The 19,074-nt window shown below is 43.0% G+C and overlaps 1 protein-coding gene across 3 annotated transcripts; it reads right to left on the minus strand.

The window, feature by feature from the left end:
* Positions 1 to 1,277: 1,277 nt before the first annotated feature.
* Positions 1,278 to 6,211, minus strand: Sstr1 (somatostatin receptor 1). Of its 3 annotated transcripts, none has more exons than XM_005088662.4 (2): positions 5,515 to 6,211; positions 1,278 to 5,095 (listed from the first exon to the last, which is right to left on the minus strand). In XM_005088662.4, exon 2 carries the CDS (start codon positions 4,801 to 4,803, stop codon positions 3,628 to 3,630), a length of 1,176 nt encoding a protein of 391 aa, XP_005088719.1. In that variant the 5' UTR covers positions 4,804 to 5,095; positions 5,515 to 6,211; the 3' UTR covers positions 1,278 to 3,627. The 3 variants fall into 3 exon arrangements, with proteins under 3 accessions (XP_005088719.1, XP_040598977.1, XP_040598978.1); XM_040743043.1 differs by having other exon boundaries at positions 1,278 to 5,134; XM_040743044.1 differs by having other exon boundaries at positions 1,278 to 5,134; positions 5,485 to 6,211.
* Positions 6,212 to 19,074: the final 12,863 nt, after the last annotated feature.

Raw genomic sequence — 19,074 nt, forward strand, 5'->3', positions numbered from 1 at the left:
CAGGAGCTGCTGCTCCAGATGAAATGTGGGATCTCAGGCTCTAGCTACAGCCAGGAAGCATCCACAGTAGCAAAGGATCAGAGGCAGAAGGTGGGCGGACTGGAAGGACTCATCCAGCCATGTTCCCCACTTGTAAAATCTCCCTGTAGGTATTAGAGTCCTTAGCAATAATACCAGAGAAAGGGGGCGCTAGCTGTGAAACTGTACAAACTTAAACAAAAGGTCACAACTTAAAAAGTAGCTACTTAAATTATTAGCTTAATTGGCTCTTTATTCTCAGTGAACCAGTTGGAAGGGTTTGGAATAATGTTTGTAATAGTTAAAACCCACATAACAAACTATGTGTGCTGTCACTGAGCACAAAGACCACAGTACTAAGAAAAAACTACTACAAATCTAAGTTGTAAACTCAACCTCACATTTGCTACCTTGCTATGACTTTGAAAAATCAAAATATGTAAGTTCCGCTATTGCTATCCTTAGTCATTTTGTGATAATGTATACAACTACGTGAAGCTGGGGCTGCAGGGCATTGGAACCACTGTCATACTGGAATTACTGCTCTCAAATGCTTGAGGAATACTATTTTCATTCGTTTTGCTGCTGTAGAACACTGACTGTTTTTGTTGTTGTTGTTGTTTGGTTGGTTTGGTTTTGGTTTTTTTTTTTTAATCCTCATCAATCCTGTTACATCCTCCAGCAGGGAAATGGTCAAAACTGAACAACACATAAAATGTGTCCTCCTTAAGAACCTCATTTTTCTATTTCTTTTCTGTACTACCCTTTTAATACTTTTTAAGAGACACTTCTCCTTGCCATTATCATTCCTCTGATGCAAATCAGCAACTATTTACTTCACTACAGAACCTGAGGTCATGAATGAGGGCAGGCAGTAATTTAATCTGTGAAAACCAGAGGCATTGTCTGGTTAGTGTGGTGATAACAGTACAACCCAGGCCATTGCTTCCTGTTCACACTCACTCAACAGTTGTTATTGCTTCCTCCTTTTGCCCCTCTTTCTCCTTCCTTCCTCCTCCTCCTCCTCAGTCTCCCCCTTATGCTCCTTCCCTCCAGGTGTAGTACACACACACACACACACACACACACACACACACACCAGGATTCCCATTTTAAAGACAATAATCCAAAGGATAAAAGCAATCTTGGAAATTTTCAAAGTTAGGCTGAAATTTTGCTAAAGCTAAGTATCAGTCAGGCTTGTGTGTTCACATAACCCCTTGAAACTGTAAGATTCCAGCGGAAGTTAGACAACTTGCAACAGCTTAGGACATTTGTTTATTCAGTCACTGTCACAATGACAACAGGTTAAGAGCACTACATTTCTAACCTGTTAAGGTGATAACGATGGAGATTTCAGTTTGTAAAGTTCACTGTTCTTAACGATTAAGAAAATTGATTTTAACAGAAGAATCATTACATATTATGCTGTTCTTAGGAAAAGTTCTAAATTTTCTGGCATATGTTCAAAAGCATATTTGTTCATTTCTTTAAACAAAACACAAGAGACAGTTTAACTCTTGGTTACTGCTTTTAGAAAAGCATGGTGTTCTCAAAGCAAATGTGCACAAAATGTCTTTTTCAATAGTGCAGTCATTCATTGTATATCATGTCAGTGGGAACCTGAGACTCCCAGGTTCATTATTCCAGGACCACTAACATACACTTGCTTACTTAAACAACCAACTGAGATACATATGCTTTCAGTGCCTCTTTTGTACAAACCAGAACACCAAAGAATACAGGAAACAGGAACTAGTGAAAGACTGGTCTTCGTTCTGCTCAGATTTCCAATGGAGTTAGCAAATGCAGACATAATTTCTTCACTCCCATTCCTCGACGGAAGTGACCTTGTTAACAGGATGTATGTAAGAATCATCTCCGCTGGGACCTTGAAAAAGGCAGCAATTCAAGGTCCTGATTGACATTTCTCAGTTCCAAGTTTGATTGCTACTTGAACCTGAAACTGAAAATGTCCCAGCTGGAGTCACACTTGTCACTTTGTGGCTGTCCTTTTAATTGCTTCATGGACTTGTGACAGTCGGTTAAGATAAACAAATCTATCTTTCTCTATATAGGTATATATATACACACACACATGACTTGTGCATAGCAGTACATATACATACATTAAAAACATCACAGACAGTGTGATTTCCCCTGTTTCTTGGAACATCAGGAATTCAGGTCTTTTACTCTGCACTGACAGAAGTTAACCCAAATTACCATTTATCTATTTTAATAAGACAAAATCTGCAATAAAAAAGTATAAAAAATCTCCAAACTTCACTGGACACAAGCAAAAATAGGAAGGCAAGGAGAATCCAAGAGAGGGAAACTTTTGAGGGGTCTTAGGGCAGGGGGCGGGCTTTTCTCCACTCCTGCTCAATTCCACACCCTGAGCCCCCAGGAGTCCCAGGAACAGCCCTGTTAGGCAAGGAAAGCAGAAACACACTACTAAAAACACCACAAATAAATAAATAAATATATTAAACAAAAAATAACATTATTAGGCACCGCTTGAAAGGCAGGAACCCTCAGGGACCGGACAGGTTGTAGCAACCGACCCAGCTTTGGCAAAGGCCCTGCCTTCGTCACCGAGGGAGCCTAAGCCCGACCTGCAACTTACACTAGAGCAGGAAACCGAATCTTTTGTTATTCTAGGGCTGAAAACAACAGGAACTGCCAGCTTGCTATTCAAGTGCACCCGCCAGGGTGCCTAAGTCATTGACCAGAGGGGAGTGCCCCTCAGTGGGACTTCGGAACCCAGGACTCAAGTTCTGAGCTAATCTAAGGGAAGGGTGGTTTGGTGGCTTCTGTGGCATCGACATCCACATCCACAACCCAGGAATCTTACAAACCAAACTTGTCCCTTTGCTTGCTCTCAGCTCCTTTTTTTTTTTTCTACTCCAAAGGAGGATGTGGGAGGAGCTATACCAAGTCTGGGGTTCTGAGTGAACTACCTATTCTTATGCACCTAGCTCTGCTCTGGTGGGGGGGGGGGGGGGAGCGGGAAGCGTTGGGAGGACCGGCCCAGGGAAAGATGTGCCTTCTTTGGGAAGTCGCCCGGTTATCCTCAAGCTGGGTTTCCTTAAAAGTAAGGCTGTGCAAAGGGAGAGCGATGATTGGGGACAATCTGACAGCCTCTCTGAGCAGAGTCTGGCCCGCTGACCTATCTGCTTAGCGTCCAGGGTTGAGCGCAAGCAGGGGACTCAACCCAAAGGAAACACATGGCAATAGCCGTGGCTCAGCTTAAAGAAACAGATATATGGACTTGAAAGAATAAGGGTCGAACTGAATAGACGACGTTAAGTTTGTGGTTTGAACTAGCAGAACTGGGAGGGAGCATCGAAGTTACCGAGTTTGGAGAACAGAGTTGTTCAGAGTAGCAAGCGCTGTGTAGGAAAAAGAAAGGGCTGAGAAGGTGGCCCGAAAGCCTTCCTAGTTGACCCACAAATCTCTCCATTTTACCTTGGTCACATGACTTTCCTAGGTCCGGCTACCCAGGCGCTACCACTGCACCTGCTGTCCCGTTATCATTCTATCATTCGCTCGCGCCCGCTCCTCCCTCGCCTTTCTGACCACTCTCCCCCTCTGCAGTGCCCGGCCTTAGAGTGTGCTGATCCTGGAAGCGCAGGTGCCATTACGGAAAACGCCTCCAGACTCCAGGTTCTCGGGCTGGAAGTCCTCCACACTGTAGGCGCGACTCTTCAGGGCGGTGGCGTAGTAGTCAACTGGCTCCTCCGCAGCGTTGTCCATCCAGCTGAGGCACAGGATGCGCTGGAAAGAGCGCTTGAAGTTGTCCGACAGGAAGCCGTAGAGGATGGGGTTGGCACAGCTGTTGGCATAACCGAGGATGACAGACAACTGGCTTACGGTGGCGTCGTCTTGCTCGGCGAACACATTGACCAGCTGTACCACGTAGAAAGGCATCCAGCAGATGACAAACACCATCACCACCATCATCACCATTAAAGTGATCTTGCGCTCTGAGCGCTTGCGCTGCTGCCAGCCGGCCTTGAGGGCCACCATGCGCATCTTGGCAATGATGAGCACGTAACACAGGCAGATGGCCCCCACAGGCAGCAGGAAGCCCATGAGAAACGTGTATAAGACGAAGCCCACCAGCCAGCGCTGGGCGGGCTCGGGCATGAGCATGTTGCAGGCCACCGTGCCATCACTGTTGGCGGCTGTGCGTGAGAAGACCACGATGGGCAAGATAACCAGTAGAGACAGAACCCACACACCCAGGTTCACCACCTTGGCTACAGTGGGACGACGGTAGCGCGCTGCCTTGATCGGGTGCACCACAGCCACATAGCGATCCACGCTAAGCACAGTCAGACAGTAAATGCTGGTGAACATGTTGACCGCGTCCACGCTGAGCACAAGGCGGCAAAGTAGCGCGCCAAAGGGCCAGTGGCGCAACAACGTGGAAGTGACCAGAAAGGGCACGCTGAGCATGAGCAGCTCATCAGCAATGGCCAGGTTGAGAATGTAGATGTTGGTTGCGGTCTTCATTTTGGCGTAGCGCAGGATCACGTATATGACCATGGAGTTCCCACACAGTCCCACCAAGCATACCACGGAGTAGATGAAGGAGATGAGAATGGCGCTACCCTGGCCCTCGCTTAAGGTCCCATTCTGGGAAGCGTTTCGTCCTGGCTCCTCCATGCCGTCCGTAGCGCCGGCTCCGGGGCCCCTGCTGCAGGCTCCTTCCCCGCAGCTGCCTGGGCTGGGGCTAGGAGAAGAGGAGGGAGAGGAGGCGGTGCCATTGGGGAACATCCCGGCTGAAACGGCCGATGCTGGGGCGCTCACCTGGCGCCCTTGCTGCCTGCGCCCTCCCCAGACTCAAGGCTCCCGGCTGACAGATCACCGCCTCCTGGCGCCGCCTGGCAGAGCGCAGCGGCTGCGGCGAGCGCGGCTCCTACCAAGGCCGGCCGGGCGCATCGCCCAGCGGCTGCTTGCACGCTGTCTCTCGCAGCTCTGTGGGACCACGGCACAGCGGAGCGAAGAGAGGAGAGGCCAAGAGGCTAGAGCCCAGCGCGGTACAGCCATTAAGTGGAGCGGCTCTGGACTGGTGAATGATTAATAAGCAGCACCATCGCGTCAGCAGCTACGAAGGGGGGGGGCACATAGGTGGTTTATTCTCCCTCCCAACCCCCTCCCCCATTTCCAGTCCCCTCTAGGCTCAACTCAAAGATCGCTTCAGATTTCTCTCACAGCATCTTCAGGCTCTCCCAGGACAGACCTGAGGAGTTTCTCTACCTTTCTAAAGGGTAGGTTCCAGGCAGGAATGCAGATCCTGTCCCATTCCACCCCACTCCTGCTCTAAGTAAAAACTGAAGCAAATCCCAGACATGTATGTCTGGAGTTCATCTTCATTTCTTACAGTTGCTGCTCTCTTCTGGTGAAGGAAGGGACCCCACCGCTCCCCAACTGCTCTCTGGGACACTAAACACCCACCTCCTTTCCCACTTGCCCAATCCTTCAAACCTGCAGCTGAAGATTTCAGGTCTTCGGATCGCAAAGTCGATGTCTCCAGATGGCCCTTGCAAAGTGCTTGTGAGGTCTGGCGGTGCGCTGACATTCTTTACAAGGTCCGACTCCCTTTAGGGCTTGCCGCTGCACAAGTGCCCACGCAGACACTGAGTGGTGGAAGCCAAACCTAAGCCAATGGCATTATGAACACAAAGGACCACAGTGGTGTGTTCGGGGATGCTGACAATATTCATCGCCCTCTGCTCTGCATCAGGGAGCGTTCAGGGAAACTGAGTGAACGAACCATTGTGAATCTCTAACGAAGCTTGTAGTACCCAGAGCCCCCTTCAGCTCCCCCAGGAATATCGACTGTAGAAACCAGGTCGTGGGGCAGAGAGCTCAGGAGGAGGCTGGCTCTCCCTCCGGAACCTGCCAGGCGCGGTATTGGAAATCCATGTAGGTGTTCACTAGGGAAAGATTAGGCTGCGCGGCTCATAACAGCTGCGCCCGCGCGCGTCCCTGCTGTACTTTGTACCCTGGAGAGTTGGCGGGGCGGAGGAATGGAGGTGGAGAGCGCCAAGGCCTGCACAGGCAGGCATGCCAGATCCAAGTCCACTCTTGGCTCGCTGTGCAGAAGATGGAACTGTCATCAAACCCAGAATCAGTGGCAAGGCATCCAGGCTTTCCCTAGTGGAATACTAACGGATACGAGGGCTTTGAGGTATGACTCCTCCCTGGTCCAAGTGCCAAAACCATTAAGACATGGATATCAAGGCCCAGCAGGCCCAAAGCTCACTGACTTCTGGGAACTGCAGGGTTCCCCTTGAAAAAGTATGGATGTTGGTTTTTTAAGGGACTCTCGGATTTCCCAGAATTCGTAGCCTGGTGCCCTTTGGCTTTGCAGTCTCTGCCTGTCAAAAGATTTAGTCCCCTCTTCCTTTCTCATGAATGCTGCTGTGTTCCACAAAATCCCTGCAAGTCTTTGCCTGGAGCATGCCAACTATCCCCCCCCGCCCCCCCCGCCCCAGAGCTTTGCTGCTTGTTCCTTAGTTATCTTCAGGGAAAGGGGGGGGGGGGGCTCACATCTACTTCAAGAGGTGGCAAAATTTGAAATTAAACTCATGGAAGCTGTTTCTACCAGACAGTCTAAAATGCAAACCTGGACACTGCATTTAAAGTAAAACATTTATACTCGATGTCCTGTTGCTTGTTCCCAGTAATTGCTTACACATAGGTGCTTCGGTTTCCAAAACTAAGTGCTGCCGGAAGGGAAAGAATCACGTGTAGTGTCCAGGATGGCAGTCAGATTAAAATCAATGAGCACAGGCTCCCTAAGAGTGTGTGGAACAGACGCTGAATTATTCATGAAAAAATGTTGGAGTGGAATTCAAAATTTGGAAGGACTGGGGCTGTTTAAAGGCATAACTTTACCTAGACAAACCACCTTGCCTGCAGTGGAATGCGACTTGGAGCTTAGTTATGTTTCTAAAACTTAATATACAAAAGAGCACATATAGAGGGGGAAAATGTCCATTGGGTTTAAGAAACAAAACTGAGATTTGTCTAGAGGAGTATTTTCCTTGCCAACCCCGGACATGATTTCGCTGCCTTTGCCAACCACTGACCAAAGCACCTGGCTGCATGTCTGGGATGCTTTTTCAAAGATCACCATTTATAGGCATTGGCTTTGATCATAGTGAATGGGGCAGGGATGGGAGTTTATGAAAGGCAGTTTTGTTGTCAGAATTTCATTAAATTCAGTTTTCAACTCATCACATAAGAAAAAATATTCAGTCAGATTATGACTCCACAAACAAAAGAAGAAAACTAGACAAATATATTTCTTTCTGGTTGTGAAAGGCTTTTGATGATGTACTTATTCACTAAAGATTTTGATAGAAAAAATAAATGTAAACAAAGAGGTGGAAAATTTGATCACTCATACATGTTCGTAGACATAAAACCATGAGGCACATCTTTGCAAACACATTTAATGATCTTTCAAAAACATTATGACCCAGCATTTCCATATTTGCCCTTTATCTCTCAGGACTGAAACCAAGTATTGGAACAACAACAACAACAAAAGATAAATAAAGAGAAGAAACAGCTCAAATATCTACCAATTGATGTATGTGAACAAAAATATGGTACATTAGTCGGTAGAATATGACTCTTCCTTTAAAAGGAATAAAGTGTCGATAATATACCAAATATTGATGAACTTAAGAGACATTTTAAAAATAAATCAAACTCAAATGGCAATAGTTACTTGGTCCAGTGTACATGAGTAGTCTAGAACAGGTACATACAAAGACAGGAAGTGGATTAATGATTATCAGTGGCTGGAGGAAGAAGGAACTGGGGAAGGGACTACTTGGTGAGAATAAAGTTTCTTTCCAGGCAAGGACAACATTTCAGAATTTAGCAATGGTAGTAGCTTCAGAACAGTGTGCCCATACCAAACCCCCTTGAATGACACACTTAAATGACTAAAATTATGCATTTTATGTGAATTTTATTTAAAAAAAAGCATTTGAGCTAGATATAAGTCACACATCTTTTTTTGTTTTGTTTTGTTTGTTTGTTTTTTGTTTTTATGAGACAGGGTTTCTCTGTATTGTTTTGGAGGCTGTCTGTCCAGCCCGGCCTCAAACTCACAGAGATCCGCCTGCCTCTGCCTCCCGAGTGCTGGGATTAAAGGCATGTGTTACCACCGCCCGGCTCATAAGTCATGCATGTTTTATCAAATCTTTCCACACATGTATGTCTTATCTTTGTATCTGTGACTCCCTCTGCCCCAGGAGCAGATAAAGCAAAAGACACTTCTGGACTAAGCACTGTAACATGACATTGGGACCCTAGAGCCTTGTCTGATATTTTAACTGGTAACATCTCTAAAGGCTTGAAAAACAGCCTGTCCTCAAGCTCTCAAGTCTTTGGTGAACTTTTTTTTTCCTGTGCCTCTTCCATGATACAGAAATCTGTAGAGAGGATAAGGAGGTATTTTCTAAGAAGACAAGAATGAAAAAGCCCAACCAAGAATTGTAGGTCCTCAAGCAGACTCTTCCTTCCATCATTATAACTTTTCCCTGTGAGCTAAACTCCCTTGTGTGGTCTTGTACCTGTTACAAATTTGTTTATTAAACCCATCATACCATACTGTTAGTTCATGTCTATTTGTCTGTGCCCTGCTTAGAAGCTTTTTGAGAAGAAAAACTATTATATTGAGCTTTCTGTTCCCAGAACTTAGCAAAATACTTGAGAAATTACTCTAAATCTCCTTTCTCTTTATTTTAAAGATACTTCCCTTTTCTTGAAGTAGCTCATAAATTACAGATATAAAGACATAAGTATGGATCTTTAGAAGAACTTCAAGGTCTGGGTAATATCACCATCATTAACAATTCCTTGTACATATAAATCATTCTGAAAATTTTTGATTTGCATGTCCTATATCAACAATTATAATGTTAACGAGTCATTCATTGATCATTCTTGATCTTAAACTTTTTGGCAGAGAAAGGAGTCTGGGAAAGGAGTGGTACATGCCTTAGTAGCTAATGATGGTTATTTAATAGTATCATGCAGTGTGAAAGCCATTATAAGTGGAAGATCATTTCTTTTTAATTGCAGTCCTGAGTCTCAGTTGGTTTGGTGAAATAGTAATTATCAGAAGCTCAAACTCTGTGTCTGTAAAAAAAAACTGCTAATGTGGTTTTTCCAGTTGGAACCTATGTTCTAATCCATTCCAGGGGCAAATGTACTTCCTGGAACACACTGCACTCACAGCCTAGTCATGTTTGGAAACACCTGTCTGGGCAGATGGGAGAAAGCTGAGTGTAAGGGGTATGCACCACTCAGCAATATGGCCCAAAGTAGAATATGTGGCACTTGGGGACCATCTGCCAGGAAGCAGTTAATGAGATGACAGTCTAATAAGAAAGTTACTAGGGTACAAAGTGGCTATCTGGCTAAACAGCAACCTTAGACTCCATCTCCCAGGGATGCCCAATCACTTCACAGCAGCCCAGGCAGCCTGTGGTGAAGTTCATCACCAATCTTAGCAAACCCACTGGCCTGCTGATTTTCCTATTGCCTCTTCTGTGAAACAGCGTGGCAGTGTCTCCTTTGTGCTTTCAGAAAAGTCACATACAGAGTAACAGCTCATTCTCCCCTATGGATTCTCTGTTGCTAAATAATGCTTCTAAGAACACAATACAGCATATATATAAAAGCATTCATTATTATTAATGGATAAATAATGGAATAGAAATGGCCACATGCTACCTGCATTACTTTGAATAGTCCTCACCAGCAATACATTTTTTTCTGTAATAAAGCTTTTGTTATTTAAGGACCCTAAGATGGGTAGCCTTAGTTTCAAAAAATTTTATTCAAACCTTTCCTTTTTTATTATTTGTCTTTATCCCCTCAGTGGCAATCACAAAAGCAAAATGCTTTCAAGGTAACAAAGCCACATTTTTATTTCTTTTGATACCTCAAATGATGTTTGATTCTGCTCAGAGCACTAAAACACTCACAGCAACTCACCCATTCCTTAAGAAATGGCTGTGCCTTTGGAGCAGGCCACAGGTGTCAATCAGATTCACCAGCTACATGAAAGAGCACAGAGCCAGGGAAAGGGCAGAGTGTGGAAGAGAAGCCAGCTTTGCAGAAAGAAGCTTACATTGGCAGCACTCTTCTGGTCCTGCTACTTTGTGACCATCTCAAATATGTTAAAACAAGAGTAGGGGCCAGGCTCTACCAGCCAAATCACTATTACATTCAGGTGTCCTAAAACACTGAGGTGGCCCTGCCCTGCTTTCCCACACTCCGTAGGAAGACACAAGAAAGCAGCTACTGTGACAGTCTGATTTTGTCCTTGTCCAAGGTGTGGTCAGAAGACATGAAAGCCCTTGGAGTCACATGACTAGTAACAAAAAGAGTTTTTTGTTTTCACAGCTTGTGCCCTTGGTCTAGGACCTGGTTTCTTATACTAACTTATTTGTATGTTTGAATATTTTTATGGACACAAAATTGACACTAGAGTAGAATAGACTTAGTTTCATAGTTGCATTGGGTATGTTCATGTTTTTGTCCCCATTTCCTTGTTAGAAGTAACTGGAAGCTAACTCCTAAATTTCATTATGTATGAGTAATGTATTTGTGAATATAACTTGATAATTGATTCATTAATGTAGTAAAAAAAAACATTCATTGAATGCTCAATAGGTGGCAAGCACTGTTTGAGCTATTAGAGCTACAGTGGCAAAAAGACTAACCAGTTCTTATTCTCGTGAAGAAGAAAGAGGAAAACAGGTAGAAATACAGGTACTATAGCTTCATTGAATAATGTGCCTAAGAAAGGAACAGGTATGAGTGTGCTGCAGAGTGGTGTAAGCGTGGGCATATTTGGCAGGGTTAGACCAAAGAGGAAAGAAAGAAAGGTGATGCTTGACAGCTGCTGAACAATGAGAAGGAACACATATATTTGTGTATGTGTGTTGGGGAGTGCTCCAGCCAGAAGCATAACACATGTGAAGCTACTATGCAGATACCTGCAGGTGTAATGTGCTACTCAGTTTTTGTCAACTAGGCACACCTGGAAAAAATATCCTCAGTTGAGGAATTGCCTCCATTCTATTGAGCTGGGGGTGTATCTGTGGAGGCATTTTCTTGATTGCTATTTGATGTAGGGGGGGCCAGCTACTTTGAACCTTAGGACCAGGTGGGTCTCGCAGTATGAGAAAGATGGCTGAATTTCAGCCTAACAGCCTGAAAGCAGCACTCCTCAGAGGTCTCTGCTTCAGTTCCTGCTCCAATTTCCTTCACTGGTTTCTCTCAATTGTTGATACTAACCTCTAAGCCAAATGATCACCTTCCTCCCCCAACTTGGTTTTGGTCAGTATTTATGTCAGCAACAGAAAGCAGGGAAACATGTAGGTTCAGGCACATTAAAATGATGCCCTATTCACCCTCTTGCATCCGTTTTTATTTCGTCTCACTATAATCATAAGTAAGAGCACATCTCTGGGGTACTGGAGGGGTATGTAGCTTAGCAGTTAAGAGTATTGATGTTCTTGTAGAAGGCTAGGGTTTAGCTCTCAGCACCCACATTGTGCTTACAACTTTCAGTAACTCCAGGACTTCTGCCCTCTTCTGGCCTCCATGGGCACCAGACACACATGAAGGAAACATGCATACAATAAAATAATAATAATACATATTTTTAACCACTTCTGGGTACAAATAATGGTTGGCTCCTTTTAATCACCGTCTCCTACAGAGGGTTCCTGAAGCTGGTGATTTATCAATAGCCTATCAGGCTGTTAGGCTCATAACAACAGAAGATATTCTCAAGCACAACTACAAATTTCCAGTCTGAATCTGAACTGGATTCAAGATGACATTGTTACTGATCCCAGGATTATCTGGAGAGCTCAAGCTCTTTTCCAATGCCAGAGTGGGCTGGCCACATGGTAGGTCCTGAGTCAAGACCAAGTACTGTTTAGGAAAGGATGGTGCAGAGAAGGTGTAATTGTGACCACAAGGCCAGGATATCTACTCTAGTGTACATGGGGTTGCTTCCTGTGGAGGGCAGAGCCTAGGATGGAAGTCAAGAGGCTACAGGTAGGTCAGGTCTCAGGGTATAGATCCTGGAGAGGCTACTTCGGACTTTGTCCTCCTAGGTCATAATGAATACAGAAGGATATATGTGTTTTATTTAACAGTTTATAAACGTGATTTTATAACTTGAAGAGTAATCACACAGGCAAGGCAAAGCAAAGAACGTTAATCACCAATGCTTACACAGACCAGAGAGGAGTGGAGAGCGGAAACCATATCAGCCACTGTACCTTTTCCTGACAATCATCTTGGTGCTTCTTACCCCAAAACAGGATATTGCTCTTCATTCAAATAGGAGCAAGAGACACATAACAATAGATGCAAACAGTCCCCTACCGAGGTGTGTATAGGCCTGGAAAGACTGTTACAAAGATATGAGTAGTGGTTTTCACCAGGTGGTTGAATCATGACTGCTTTCTTTACCTTTTCATACAGATTTCCTATTTGTTCAGATATGACTATGCATTGTCTTTTAAAGTAAAAGTAATGAAAGATTAAAAAAAATAGTTTATAAAAACCAACGTCAGGCTATAAGTGTCTACCCTATTTAGCAAAGCATTTGCTAATTTATTTCCTCCTTAATTATTTTGACTGTCAGTAAAAATAACACTAATAAATTCATTCCAGAAATTATCATATTACCTTGCAAACTGAATAACAAACTGTACTCAGCTGAAGGTGGTAGGTAGAATAGAAGCAAGGACTGAAGGGTTCACTTAGCTTTGTGGCCAATGGGTCCCTTGTCAGTCTATAGTTTGTACCTCACAAGATGACTGTGTCAATGTGAATCACATGAAGGTACTGTGTTGTGTTGCAGTACTGAGCTACAGGTCTGCGTTTAAGTCTTATCTACTTTTCCTGTGCAGATGGTTGATCTCTTTGTGACCCAGTTTTTTCATTCACAAATTAGAGATAAGTGTGCAACTGCTTGGTAGAGTACCTAAACAGAATAAACATATTGTATGCTTAGAATATTGATACATACCAGGCATCAAAAGTATTTAGGTACCACAAACTAATCTATAAAGTATAGATTACAATGTTAAGTTATGAAAAGAATTTAAGTAGTCTATTTTCTCCTATGGCTCAAAAGATTTAATAACAGGAGATCTAGCATTTGATATTCTTAATTCTTGAGCATTTTTAAAAATCCTTAGCAATTACTGTAGATAAGTGACTTACCCTTTATTTCCTCACCTTCTTAAGCTGCCAGTTTTATAATTCAACACAGTGAACTGTAACACAAAGAATATAAACCCAGAGACAGATATTGAGGTTCACATTGAAAGCTCAGAGAAGCAAAGCAACCAGCCTCTATATCAGACCAAAATGGGTGATCCTGTCTCCACTAACCCTCAGAGCACAATCCTGACTGCACTGATCTCTACCAAGCCTCAGACTGTAATCCTAGACTGTTCCTGACTTCACTGCTCCTCATATTCACTCAGACTGCTATGCTCTTCTTACTGTAGTTGGAGACTAATTGCCTAAGACTGACTTTGCTTCTTCCTTATATACCTCTCTAGTTTTTGGATTAAAGGCATGAGTTCTGTTATTCTTTTAGACTAATTCACTTTTATGTAACCCTGGGTGGGCTTGAACTCATAGAGATCCATCTGCCTGTCTCCTGAGTCCTGGGATTAAAGGTGTGTGCCATCACTGCCTATCCTCTATGACTGTAGACTGAGTTTCTGTCCTGCCTGGTCCCACAGCTGCTTTGCCCCAAATAAACACATAGAGACTTATATTATTTATAAACATTTGGCCAAAGGCTTAGGCTTCTTACTGAGTAGCTCTCTTTTAGTTATTAACCTATAACTATTAATTTATGTATTTCTGCATGACCTTAACTTACCAGAGAATACTGGTACATCCTATCTTCCCTGCAGCTACATGGCATCTCAGAAGACAAGAGATCGATTTCCTGTTTCTCCCTGCTTATATCCCGTTTCTGCACAGCTACCTCACTTCTTGTCTGTCTATACAGACCTCCAGATATCTATGGTTAGCTAGTGTCAAGCTCCATTCTCTGACCCCAAGATAGGCTTTATTTGTATAAGCAAGATATCACCACATATGGCTGTGGTTAGCTTTGCATTTTGATTTCCAGTACCTTTATTAAATCATAAACAATATATCACCATAGTGAACTATGTTCCATTCAGGGTTGTTTGGAATTGTCGCACCTTCAGCCAAAATAACTAGAGTTAATTGCTCTTATCAAAATCAAACCAAAGTCAGTTTAGTCTACTCTCATCATAGGGATACTGTCTAACTACCACATTCACCAATTCAACCTAATTGTGTGATCATTATAAGACACAATCTGCTTTAGTTTCCAACGAGGCCTTCAGGATGACCCTTAGAGAAAATACATTCACCTTCCAGAGGTGTTATTTCACCTCCCTCCACCATTTACCCACCTGTAAGAGTAGAAAGGATGACTGAAAGACAAACTATTTTGGAAGAGAGATTTTGAAAGCACTGTGTTTTTCTCCTGGGAAGGAAGATGGAAGTCACTGCTTATACCATCATTGAAGTATGGGGGCTTTCTGAACATCATTCACAGAGCATGACAGTGCCTTCTAAAGTTGGAGAAGACCCAGAAAATTCTGCTTCACTCTCACCTAGACAATTTAAAGGTGAGGAAGAGACTTGGTAGACTGATAGACTCATTCTTCACAGAGAGCAGGCAGAGGCCATGTGCCCCTCCCTCACTTTAAGTAAAGTGGAACTCCAGCATTCCAGGCAGACAGGTGGCATCAGGATGGGACTTGGACAGGCAGGACACTTGTGCGTCACAGCAGGAGTGGAGGGGATATATGGGTAGTTGGAAAAGAACATCGGTAAAGGGTTAGAGCACGCAGGATGTTTCCCAACTCATCACAGCATTGAGGAGGGAATACGTCAAAGCCAGAGGGTGACAATGCAGACAGGATAATAACAGTTTGGCTCAGAGAGGAATTGTCCCATCCACCAATGTTCTTCTCACTCCGCTACAGGAGCTGAAGACAGTTGACATAGAGGAGAAGTGATAAAAAAAATTAGTACAAAGAAATGAAGAATTAACCTCTGTCTTCTTCTCTACTGGGCAGAGGCAACAACTTTCAGTTGAATGAGAAATCAGTCCAATTTAGTAAGAAATTTTAAGATAATGTCTGAAAATAATACTTTTAACATATGAACAAAAGAAGCTATGGTATGTGTAAATGGTTTTAGCATCTATTCTGGCTAGATTGTCAACTTGATGCAAGTAAGAATTATCTGTGAAGAGGAACCTCAAATGAAAAAAAAGGCCTCCATTGGCTTGCCTGTACACAAGTCTGTAGAGCATTTTCTTGATTAATGATGGTTATGGGAGACTTCAGGCCACTGTATGTGGTGCTACCCCTAGACCCAAGGTCCTGGATTGTATAAGAAAGCAGGGTGACAAGCAAGTCAGTAAGCAGTATTCCTCAATGGCTTCTACTTCTGTTCTTGTCTCTAGATGCCTGTCTTGAGTTCCTGCCTTAACTTCCTTTAGTGACAGACTGCGACCCGAGTGTTAAAAGATAAAATAAACACTTTTATCCCGAAGTTGCTTTTGGTCATGGTGTTTTATCACAGTTATAGAAACTCTAAGGCAGTATCCTTAACCCTTTCAAACAATTCTTAATACACTGAGCTCTAGACTAAGAGATTAGGGAAGCTGATTGCATATTGATGGACTATTCCCACTTTGTAGATGAGACACTGCAACCCAGAGAGGCTAACTAACTGGTCCAAGTTAAACAGATAAAGGACATAGAGCTTGGGTTTGACTTTAGCTGTTTACTACAGGGCATGCAATCAGAAAGACCATGCCACACTGTTGAGGTCTGATCTCTCACACTATCAAAAGGTAGATCTTATGCTAAGGAATCACATAAATAAAACATTTGTGCCACTCTCATGTTTCTTGCATTTCTCAATGAATCTGGTAATCACCTGTATTTTAATAACACATAAGTTTTGAATAAATTTTGGAAAAAATAAATCATAACAATATTTTAAGAAATGTGAGACTGATGAACTATGGGGATGTATCTGCCGAAGAAAATTTATTATCCGTAGACTGCTGAACTGCTCCTCACAGCTGCATTTTTGGTGGTCAGTGCAAGGAGACAGCATTGTATCATATGTGTTCAAGCCCCAGACTTTGCTAACTGCTTACTGTCATAAGAGAGTTTCTACATAGTTTTTTTTTCCTAACAGATTCTTGTGCTCGTTTCATATCTCACCTTTGAGATGAGTTGAAACACCAGAGAGAAGGCAAAATACCAAGAACAGCTTGGAAAGGACTTACCTGGATTCCACCAAATAAATCATAGCCAAGATATGTGCCCAGTAATAAAGAAGTATCATTGTAGCACAAATAATAATAGCCCAGGGACAGATATTGGGGTCCAAGATGAAGATAAAAAGAAAAGGCAGCCAAGCCACCAGAGAGCTCTTACCTCTACCAAGGCTGGAGTGATCCTGACCTCAGCATGATTGGAGATTTAATTGCCAGAGTCCAGCATGAGACACTGAGTTCCTCTCTTGTATACCTCTCTAGTGCTGGGATTAAAGATGTAGCTGTTTCTGTTTTAGACTGATTCACTCTCATGTAGCCGTGTGTGGCCTTGAACTCTCAGAGATCCATCTGCCTCTGTCTCCTGATTCCTGGGATTAAAGGTGTGTGTCACCACTGTTCAACTTCTATGGCTGTGGCTGGCTTTGCATTCTGATCTCCAAGTAAGCTTTATTAGATCATAAACAATAAACATCACCACAAATCGCTCCTGAAAAAAATCAGTTAATACAATGAATATCCTAGAACTCAAGCTTCCTACTTTAGGATCCTTTAATACAGTTCCTCATATCATGGTGATCCCCAACCATAAAATAATTTTTGTTGCTACTTCATAACTGTAATTTTGCTACTGTTATGAATTGAATTGTAATGTAGATATATGTGTTTTCTGATGCTCTTAGGAGAACCCTGTGAAACGGTCCTTTGGCCCTCAAAGTGGTTGTGACCCTCAGATTGAGAACTAATGCCCTAGCTCAAGCATATGCACATTTTAAGTGACCTAGGGGCTTTGGACTTGAACTTTCATCGATTTGACAGACAGCTATATCCATGATGATGCTAGAAAGATGGCAGCATCACTAGAGAAGGAACATACTTCTCTCTGAATGAAACAGTTAGCCTCTGTTCACTAAAGTGGGAAATTAGCATATTTAGTCCATTAAAATGCTCAAATTCACTAAAGAGTAGTAACTTAAGTGGGAACTATTAGAAATTCTATATTCACACATGCATATAAAATTAATGTAAACTCAAATTACCACATTTTCCTTTTACAACTGTTTTGATGATAGATTTTTAAAATAACTACAATGTCTTAGAGATCAATAGAACCAATTTCACACCTGTAATGTTTTAACATTTATTTTCTTGGTAAGGCCTAATTCTACTTATGAAAAGACATACTCATAAAATCCACCAGGGGGAGATTTCAACACTGGGAACTTGAAGAGGAAAAGTTATTCAGTTGTATTTCAGGTGACAGTTTCTCCAACTGAGCAGAGATTTTTAAGTTGTGTCTTTTCAAACAATTCTTAATACACTGAGCTCTAGACTAGGAGATTAGGGAAGCTGATTGAATATTGCTGGGTGAAGTAATAGGTTATTTATGATTTATTAAAGCTTGCCTGAGGATTCAGAAAGCAAAGTCAGTCACAACCCATAGAAGCCAGGCACACACCTTTAGTCCCACAGCCAGAAGCTAGTACAAATTTTATAAAGAGACAATTTCTGTAAGGTTATTGCAAAAAAAATTGACGTCCAAGGGCATTTCAAGATTTGTTACCAATCAGACATTTTCCCAAGTTTCATGGTTTTCTGCCGGGTGGGGGGTGGTGGAGGTGGGGGGGGTCACATAATATTTTGGAAATATGTTCTACCCTGCCAGTAGTTCTAAGAGCTCAGAACTTCTATTGTCTTTTAGATGTTGGCTGATTACAGCTGGATGGCCTGGCCTCAGTAGGAAATGGCTCCTATTCTATATAACAAAAGACTTGGGCCAGGGTGAGTCTACACCCACCCTGAGGACTAGTGAGATGTGTTATAGGGTATCTGAAGGCTTGAGTACATGCTGCTAAGGAGTGTCTCTAGAATTAAGGAAAATATTTGAGATCAGCCCTTTATACGTGACAATAGATGTCTTCTGGCATGGTCCCCTCCTTTGGATGGTTACTTAAGTTGATGGAACAATAAACCGTGACCTTCAGTATTAACTGGGAGCCTTCCTGATATGATCGGATGTCTTTGTCTTGTCTTTAATGCCGCTAGATAGCTAGTCCTTCCCTCATCCACACTCCCCCATTCAGGGTTGGACCCCGGGTTGTTCTGCTGGTCCCAATCACAGCCCCAAAGACATTCAGTGTGAGACTAATATAGATGGGACCATGACAGTTCTCCCACCCTAGAATGTAGAAACCAGATGAGAAGGTCACTGGTGCAGACACCAGCTTAGCCACTTGAGAGGTGATTCTTTTAAAATACAAGTGACACAGTTCTTTCTACTAATAAATAAAAACTTACACATACATATCTGTGCTCCAGTGTAGTATAGCATATGAACTAAGCATACTCTCCAAGATAAAGTACTGCTTGCTTCCCTTTCTCTTTTTCTTCTGTTACCCATGTACACAGCAGACTGATTTCCTTGCTTCTGGGAGATGTGTAACTAACTTCCTGCCCACACCCCTCTATCTCCCCTCCAGACTTCAGTGCACAGAGACAAAATAGTTTGAAAAGGAATAGTCAAGCAAGAATGAAAATATATCATTGGAACTTAACAAAGCTGGGAAAATAAGAACATTATGGGTCCCAACAATAGGCAGGGGATGGGTGTGCAATGCTCCCTTCTAGAATTC

Source organism: Mesocricetus auratus, unplaced genomic scaffold (assembly GCF_017639785.1).
Source record: "Mesocricetus auratus isolate SY011 unplaced genomic scaffold, BCM_Maur_2.0 Super-Scaffold_15014, whole genome shotgun sequence".
In the NCBI taxonomy this organism is placed as follows: Eukaryota; Metazoa; Chordata; class Mammalia; order Rodentia; family Cricetidae; genus Mesocricetus; species Mesocricetus auratus.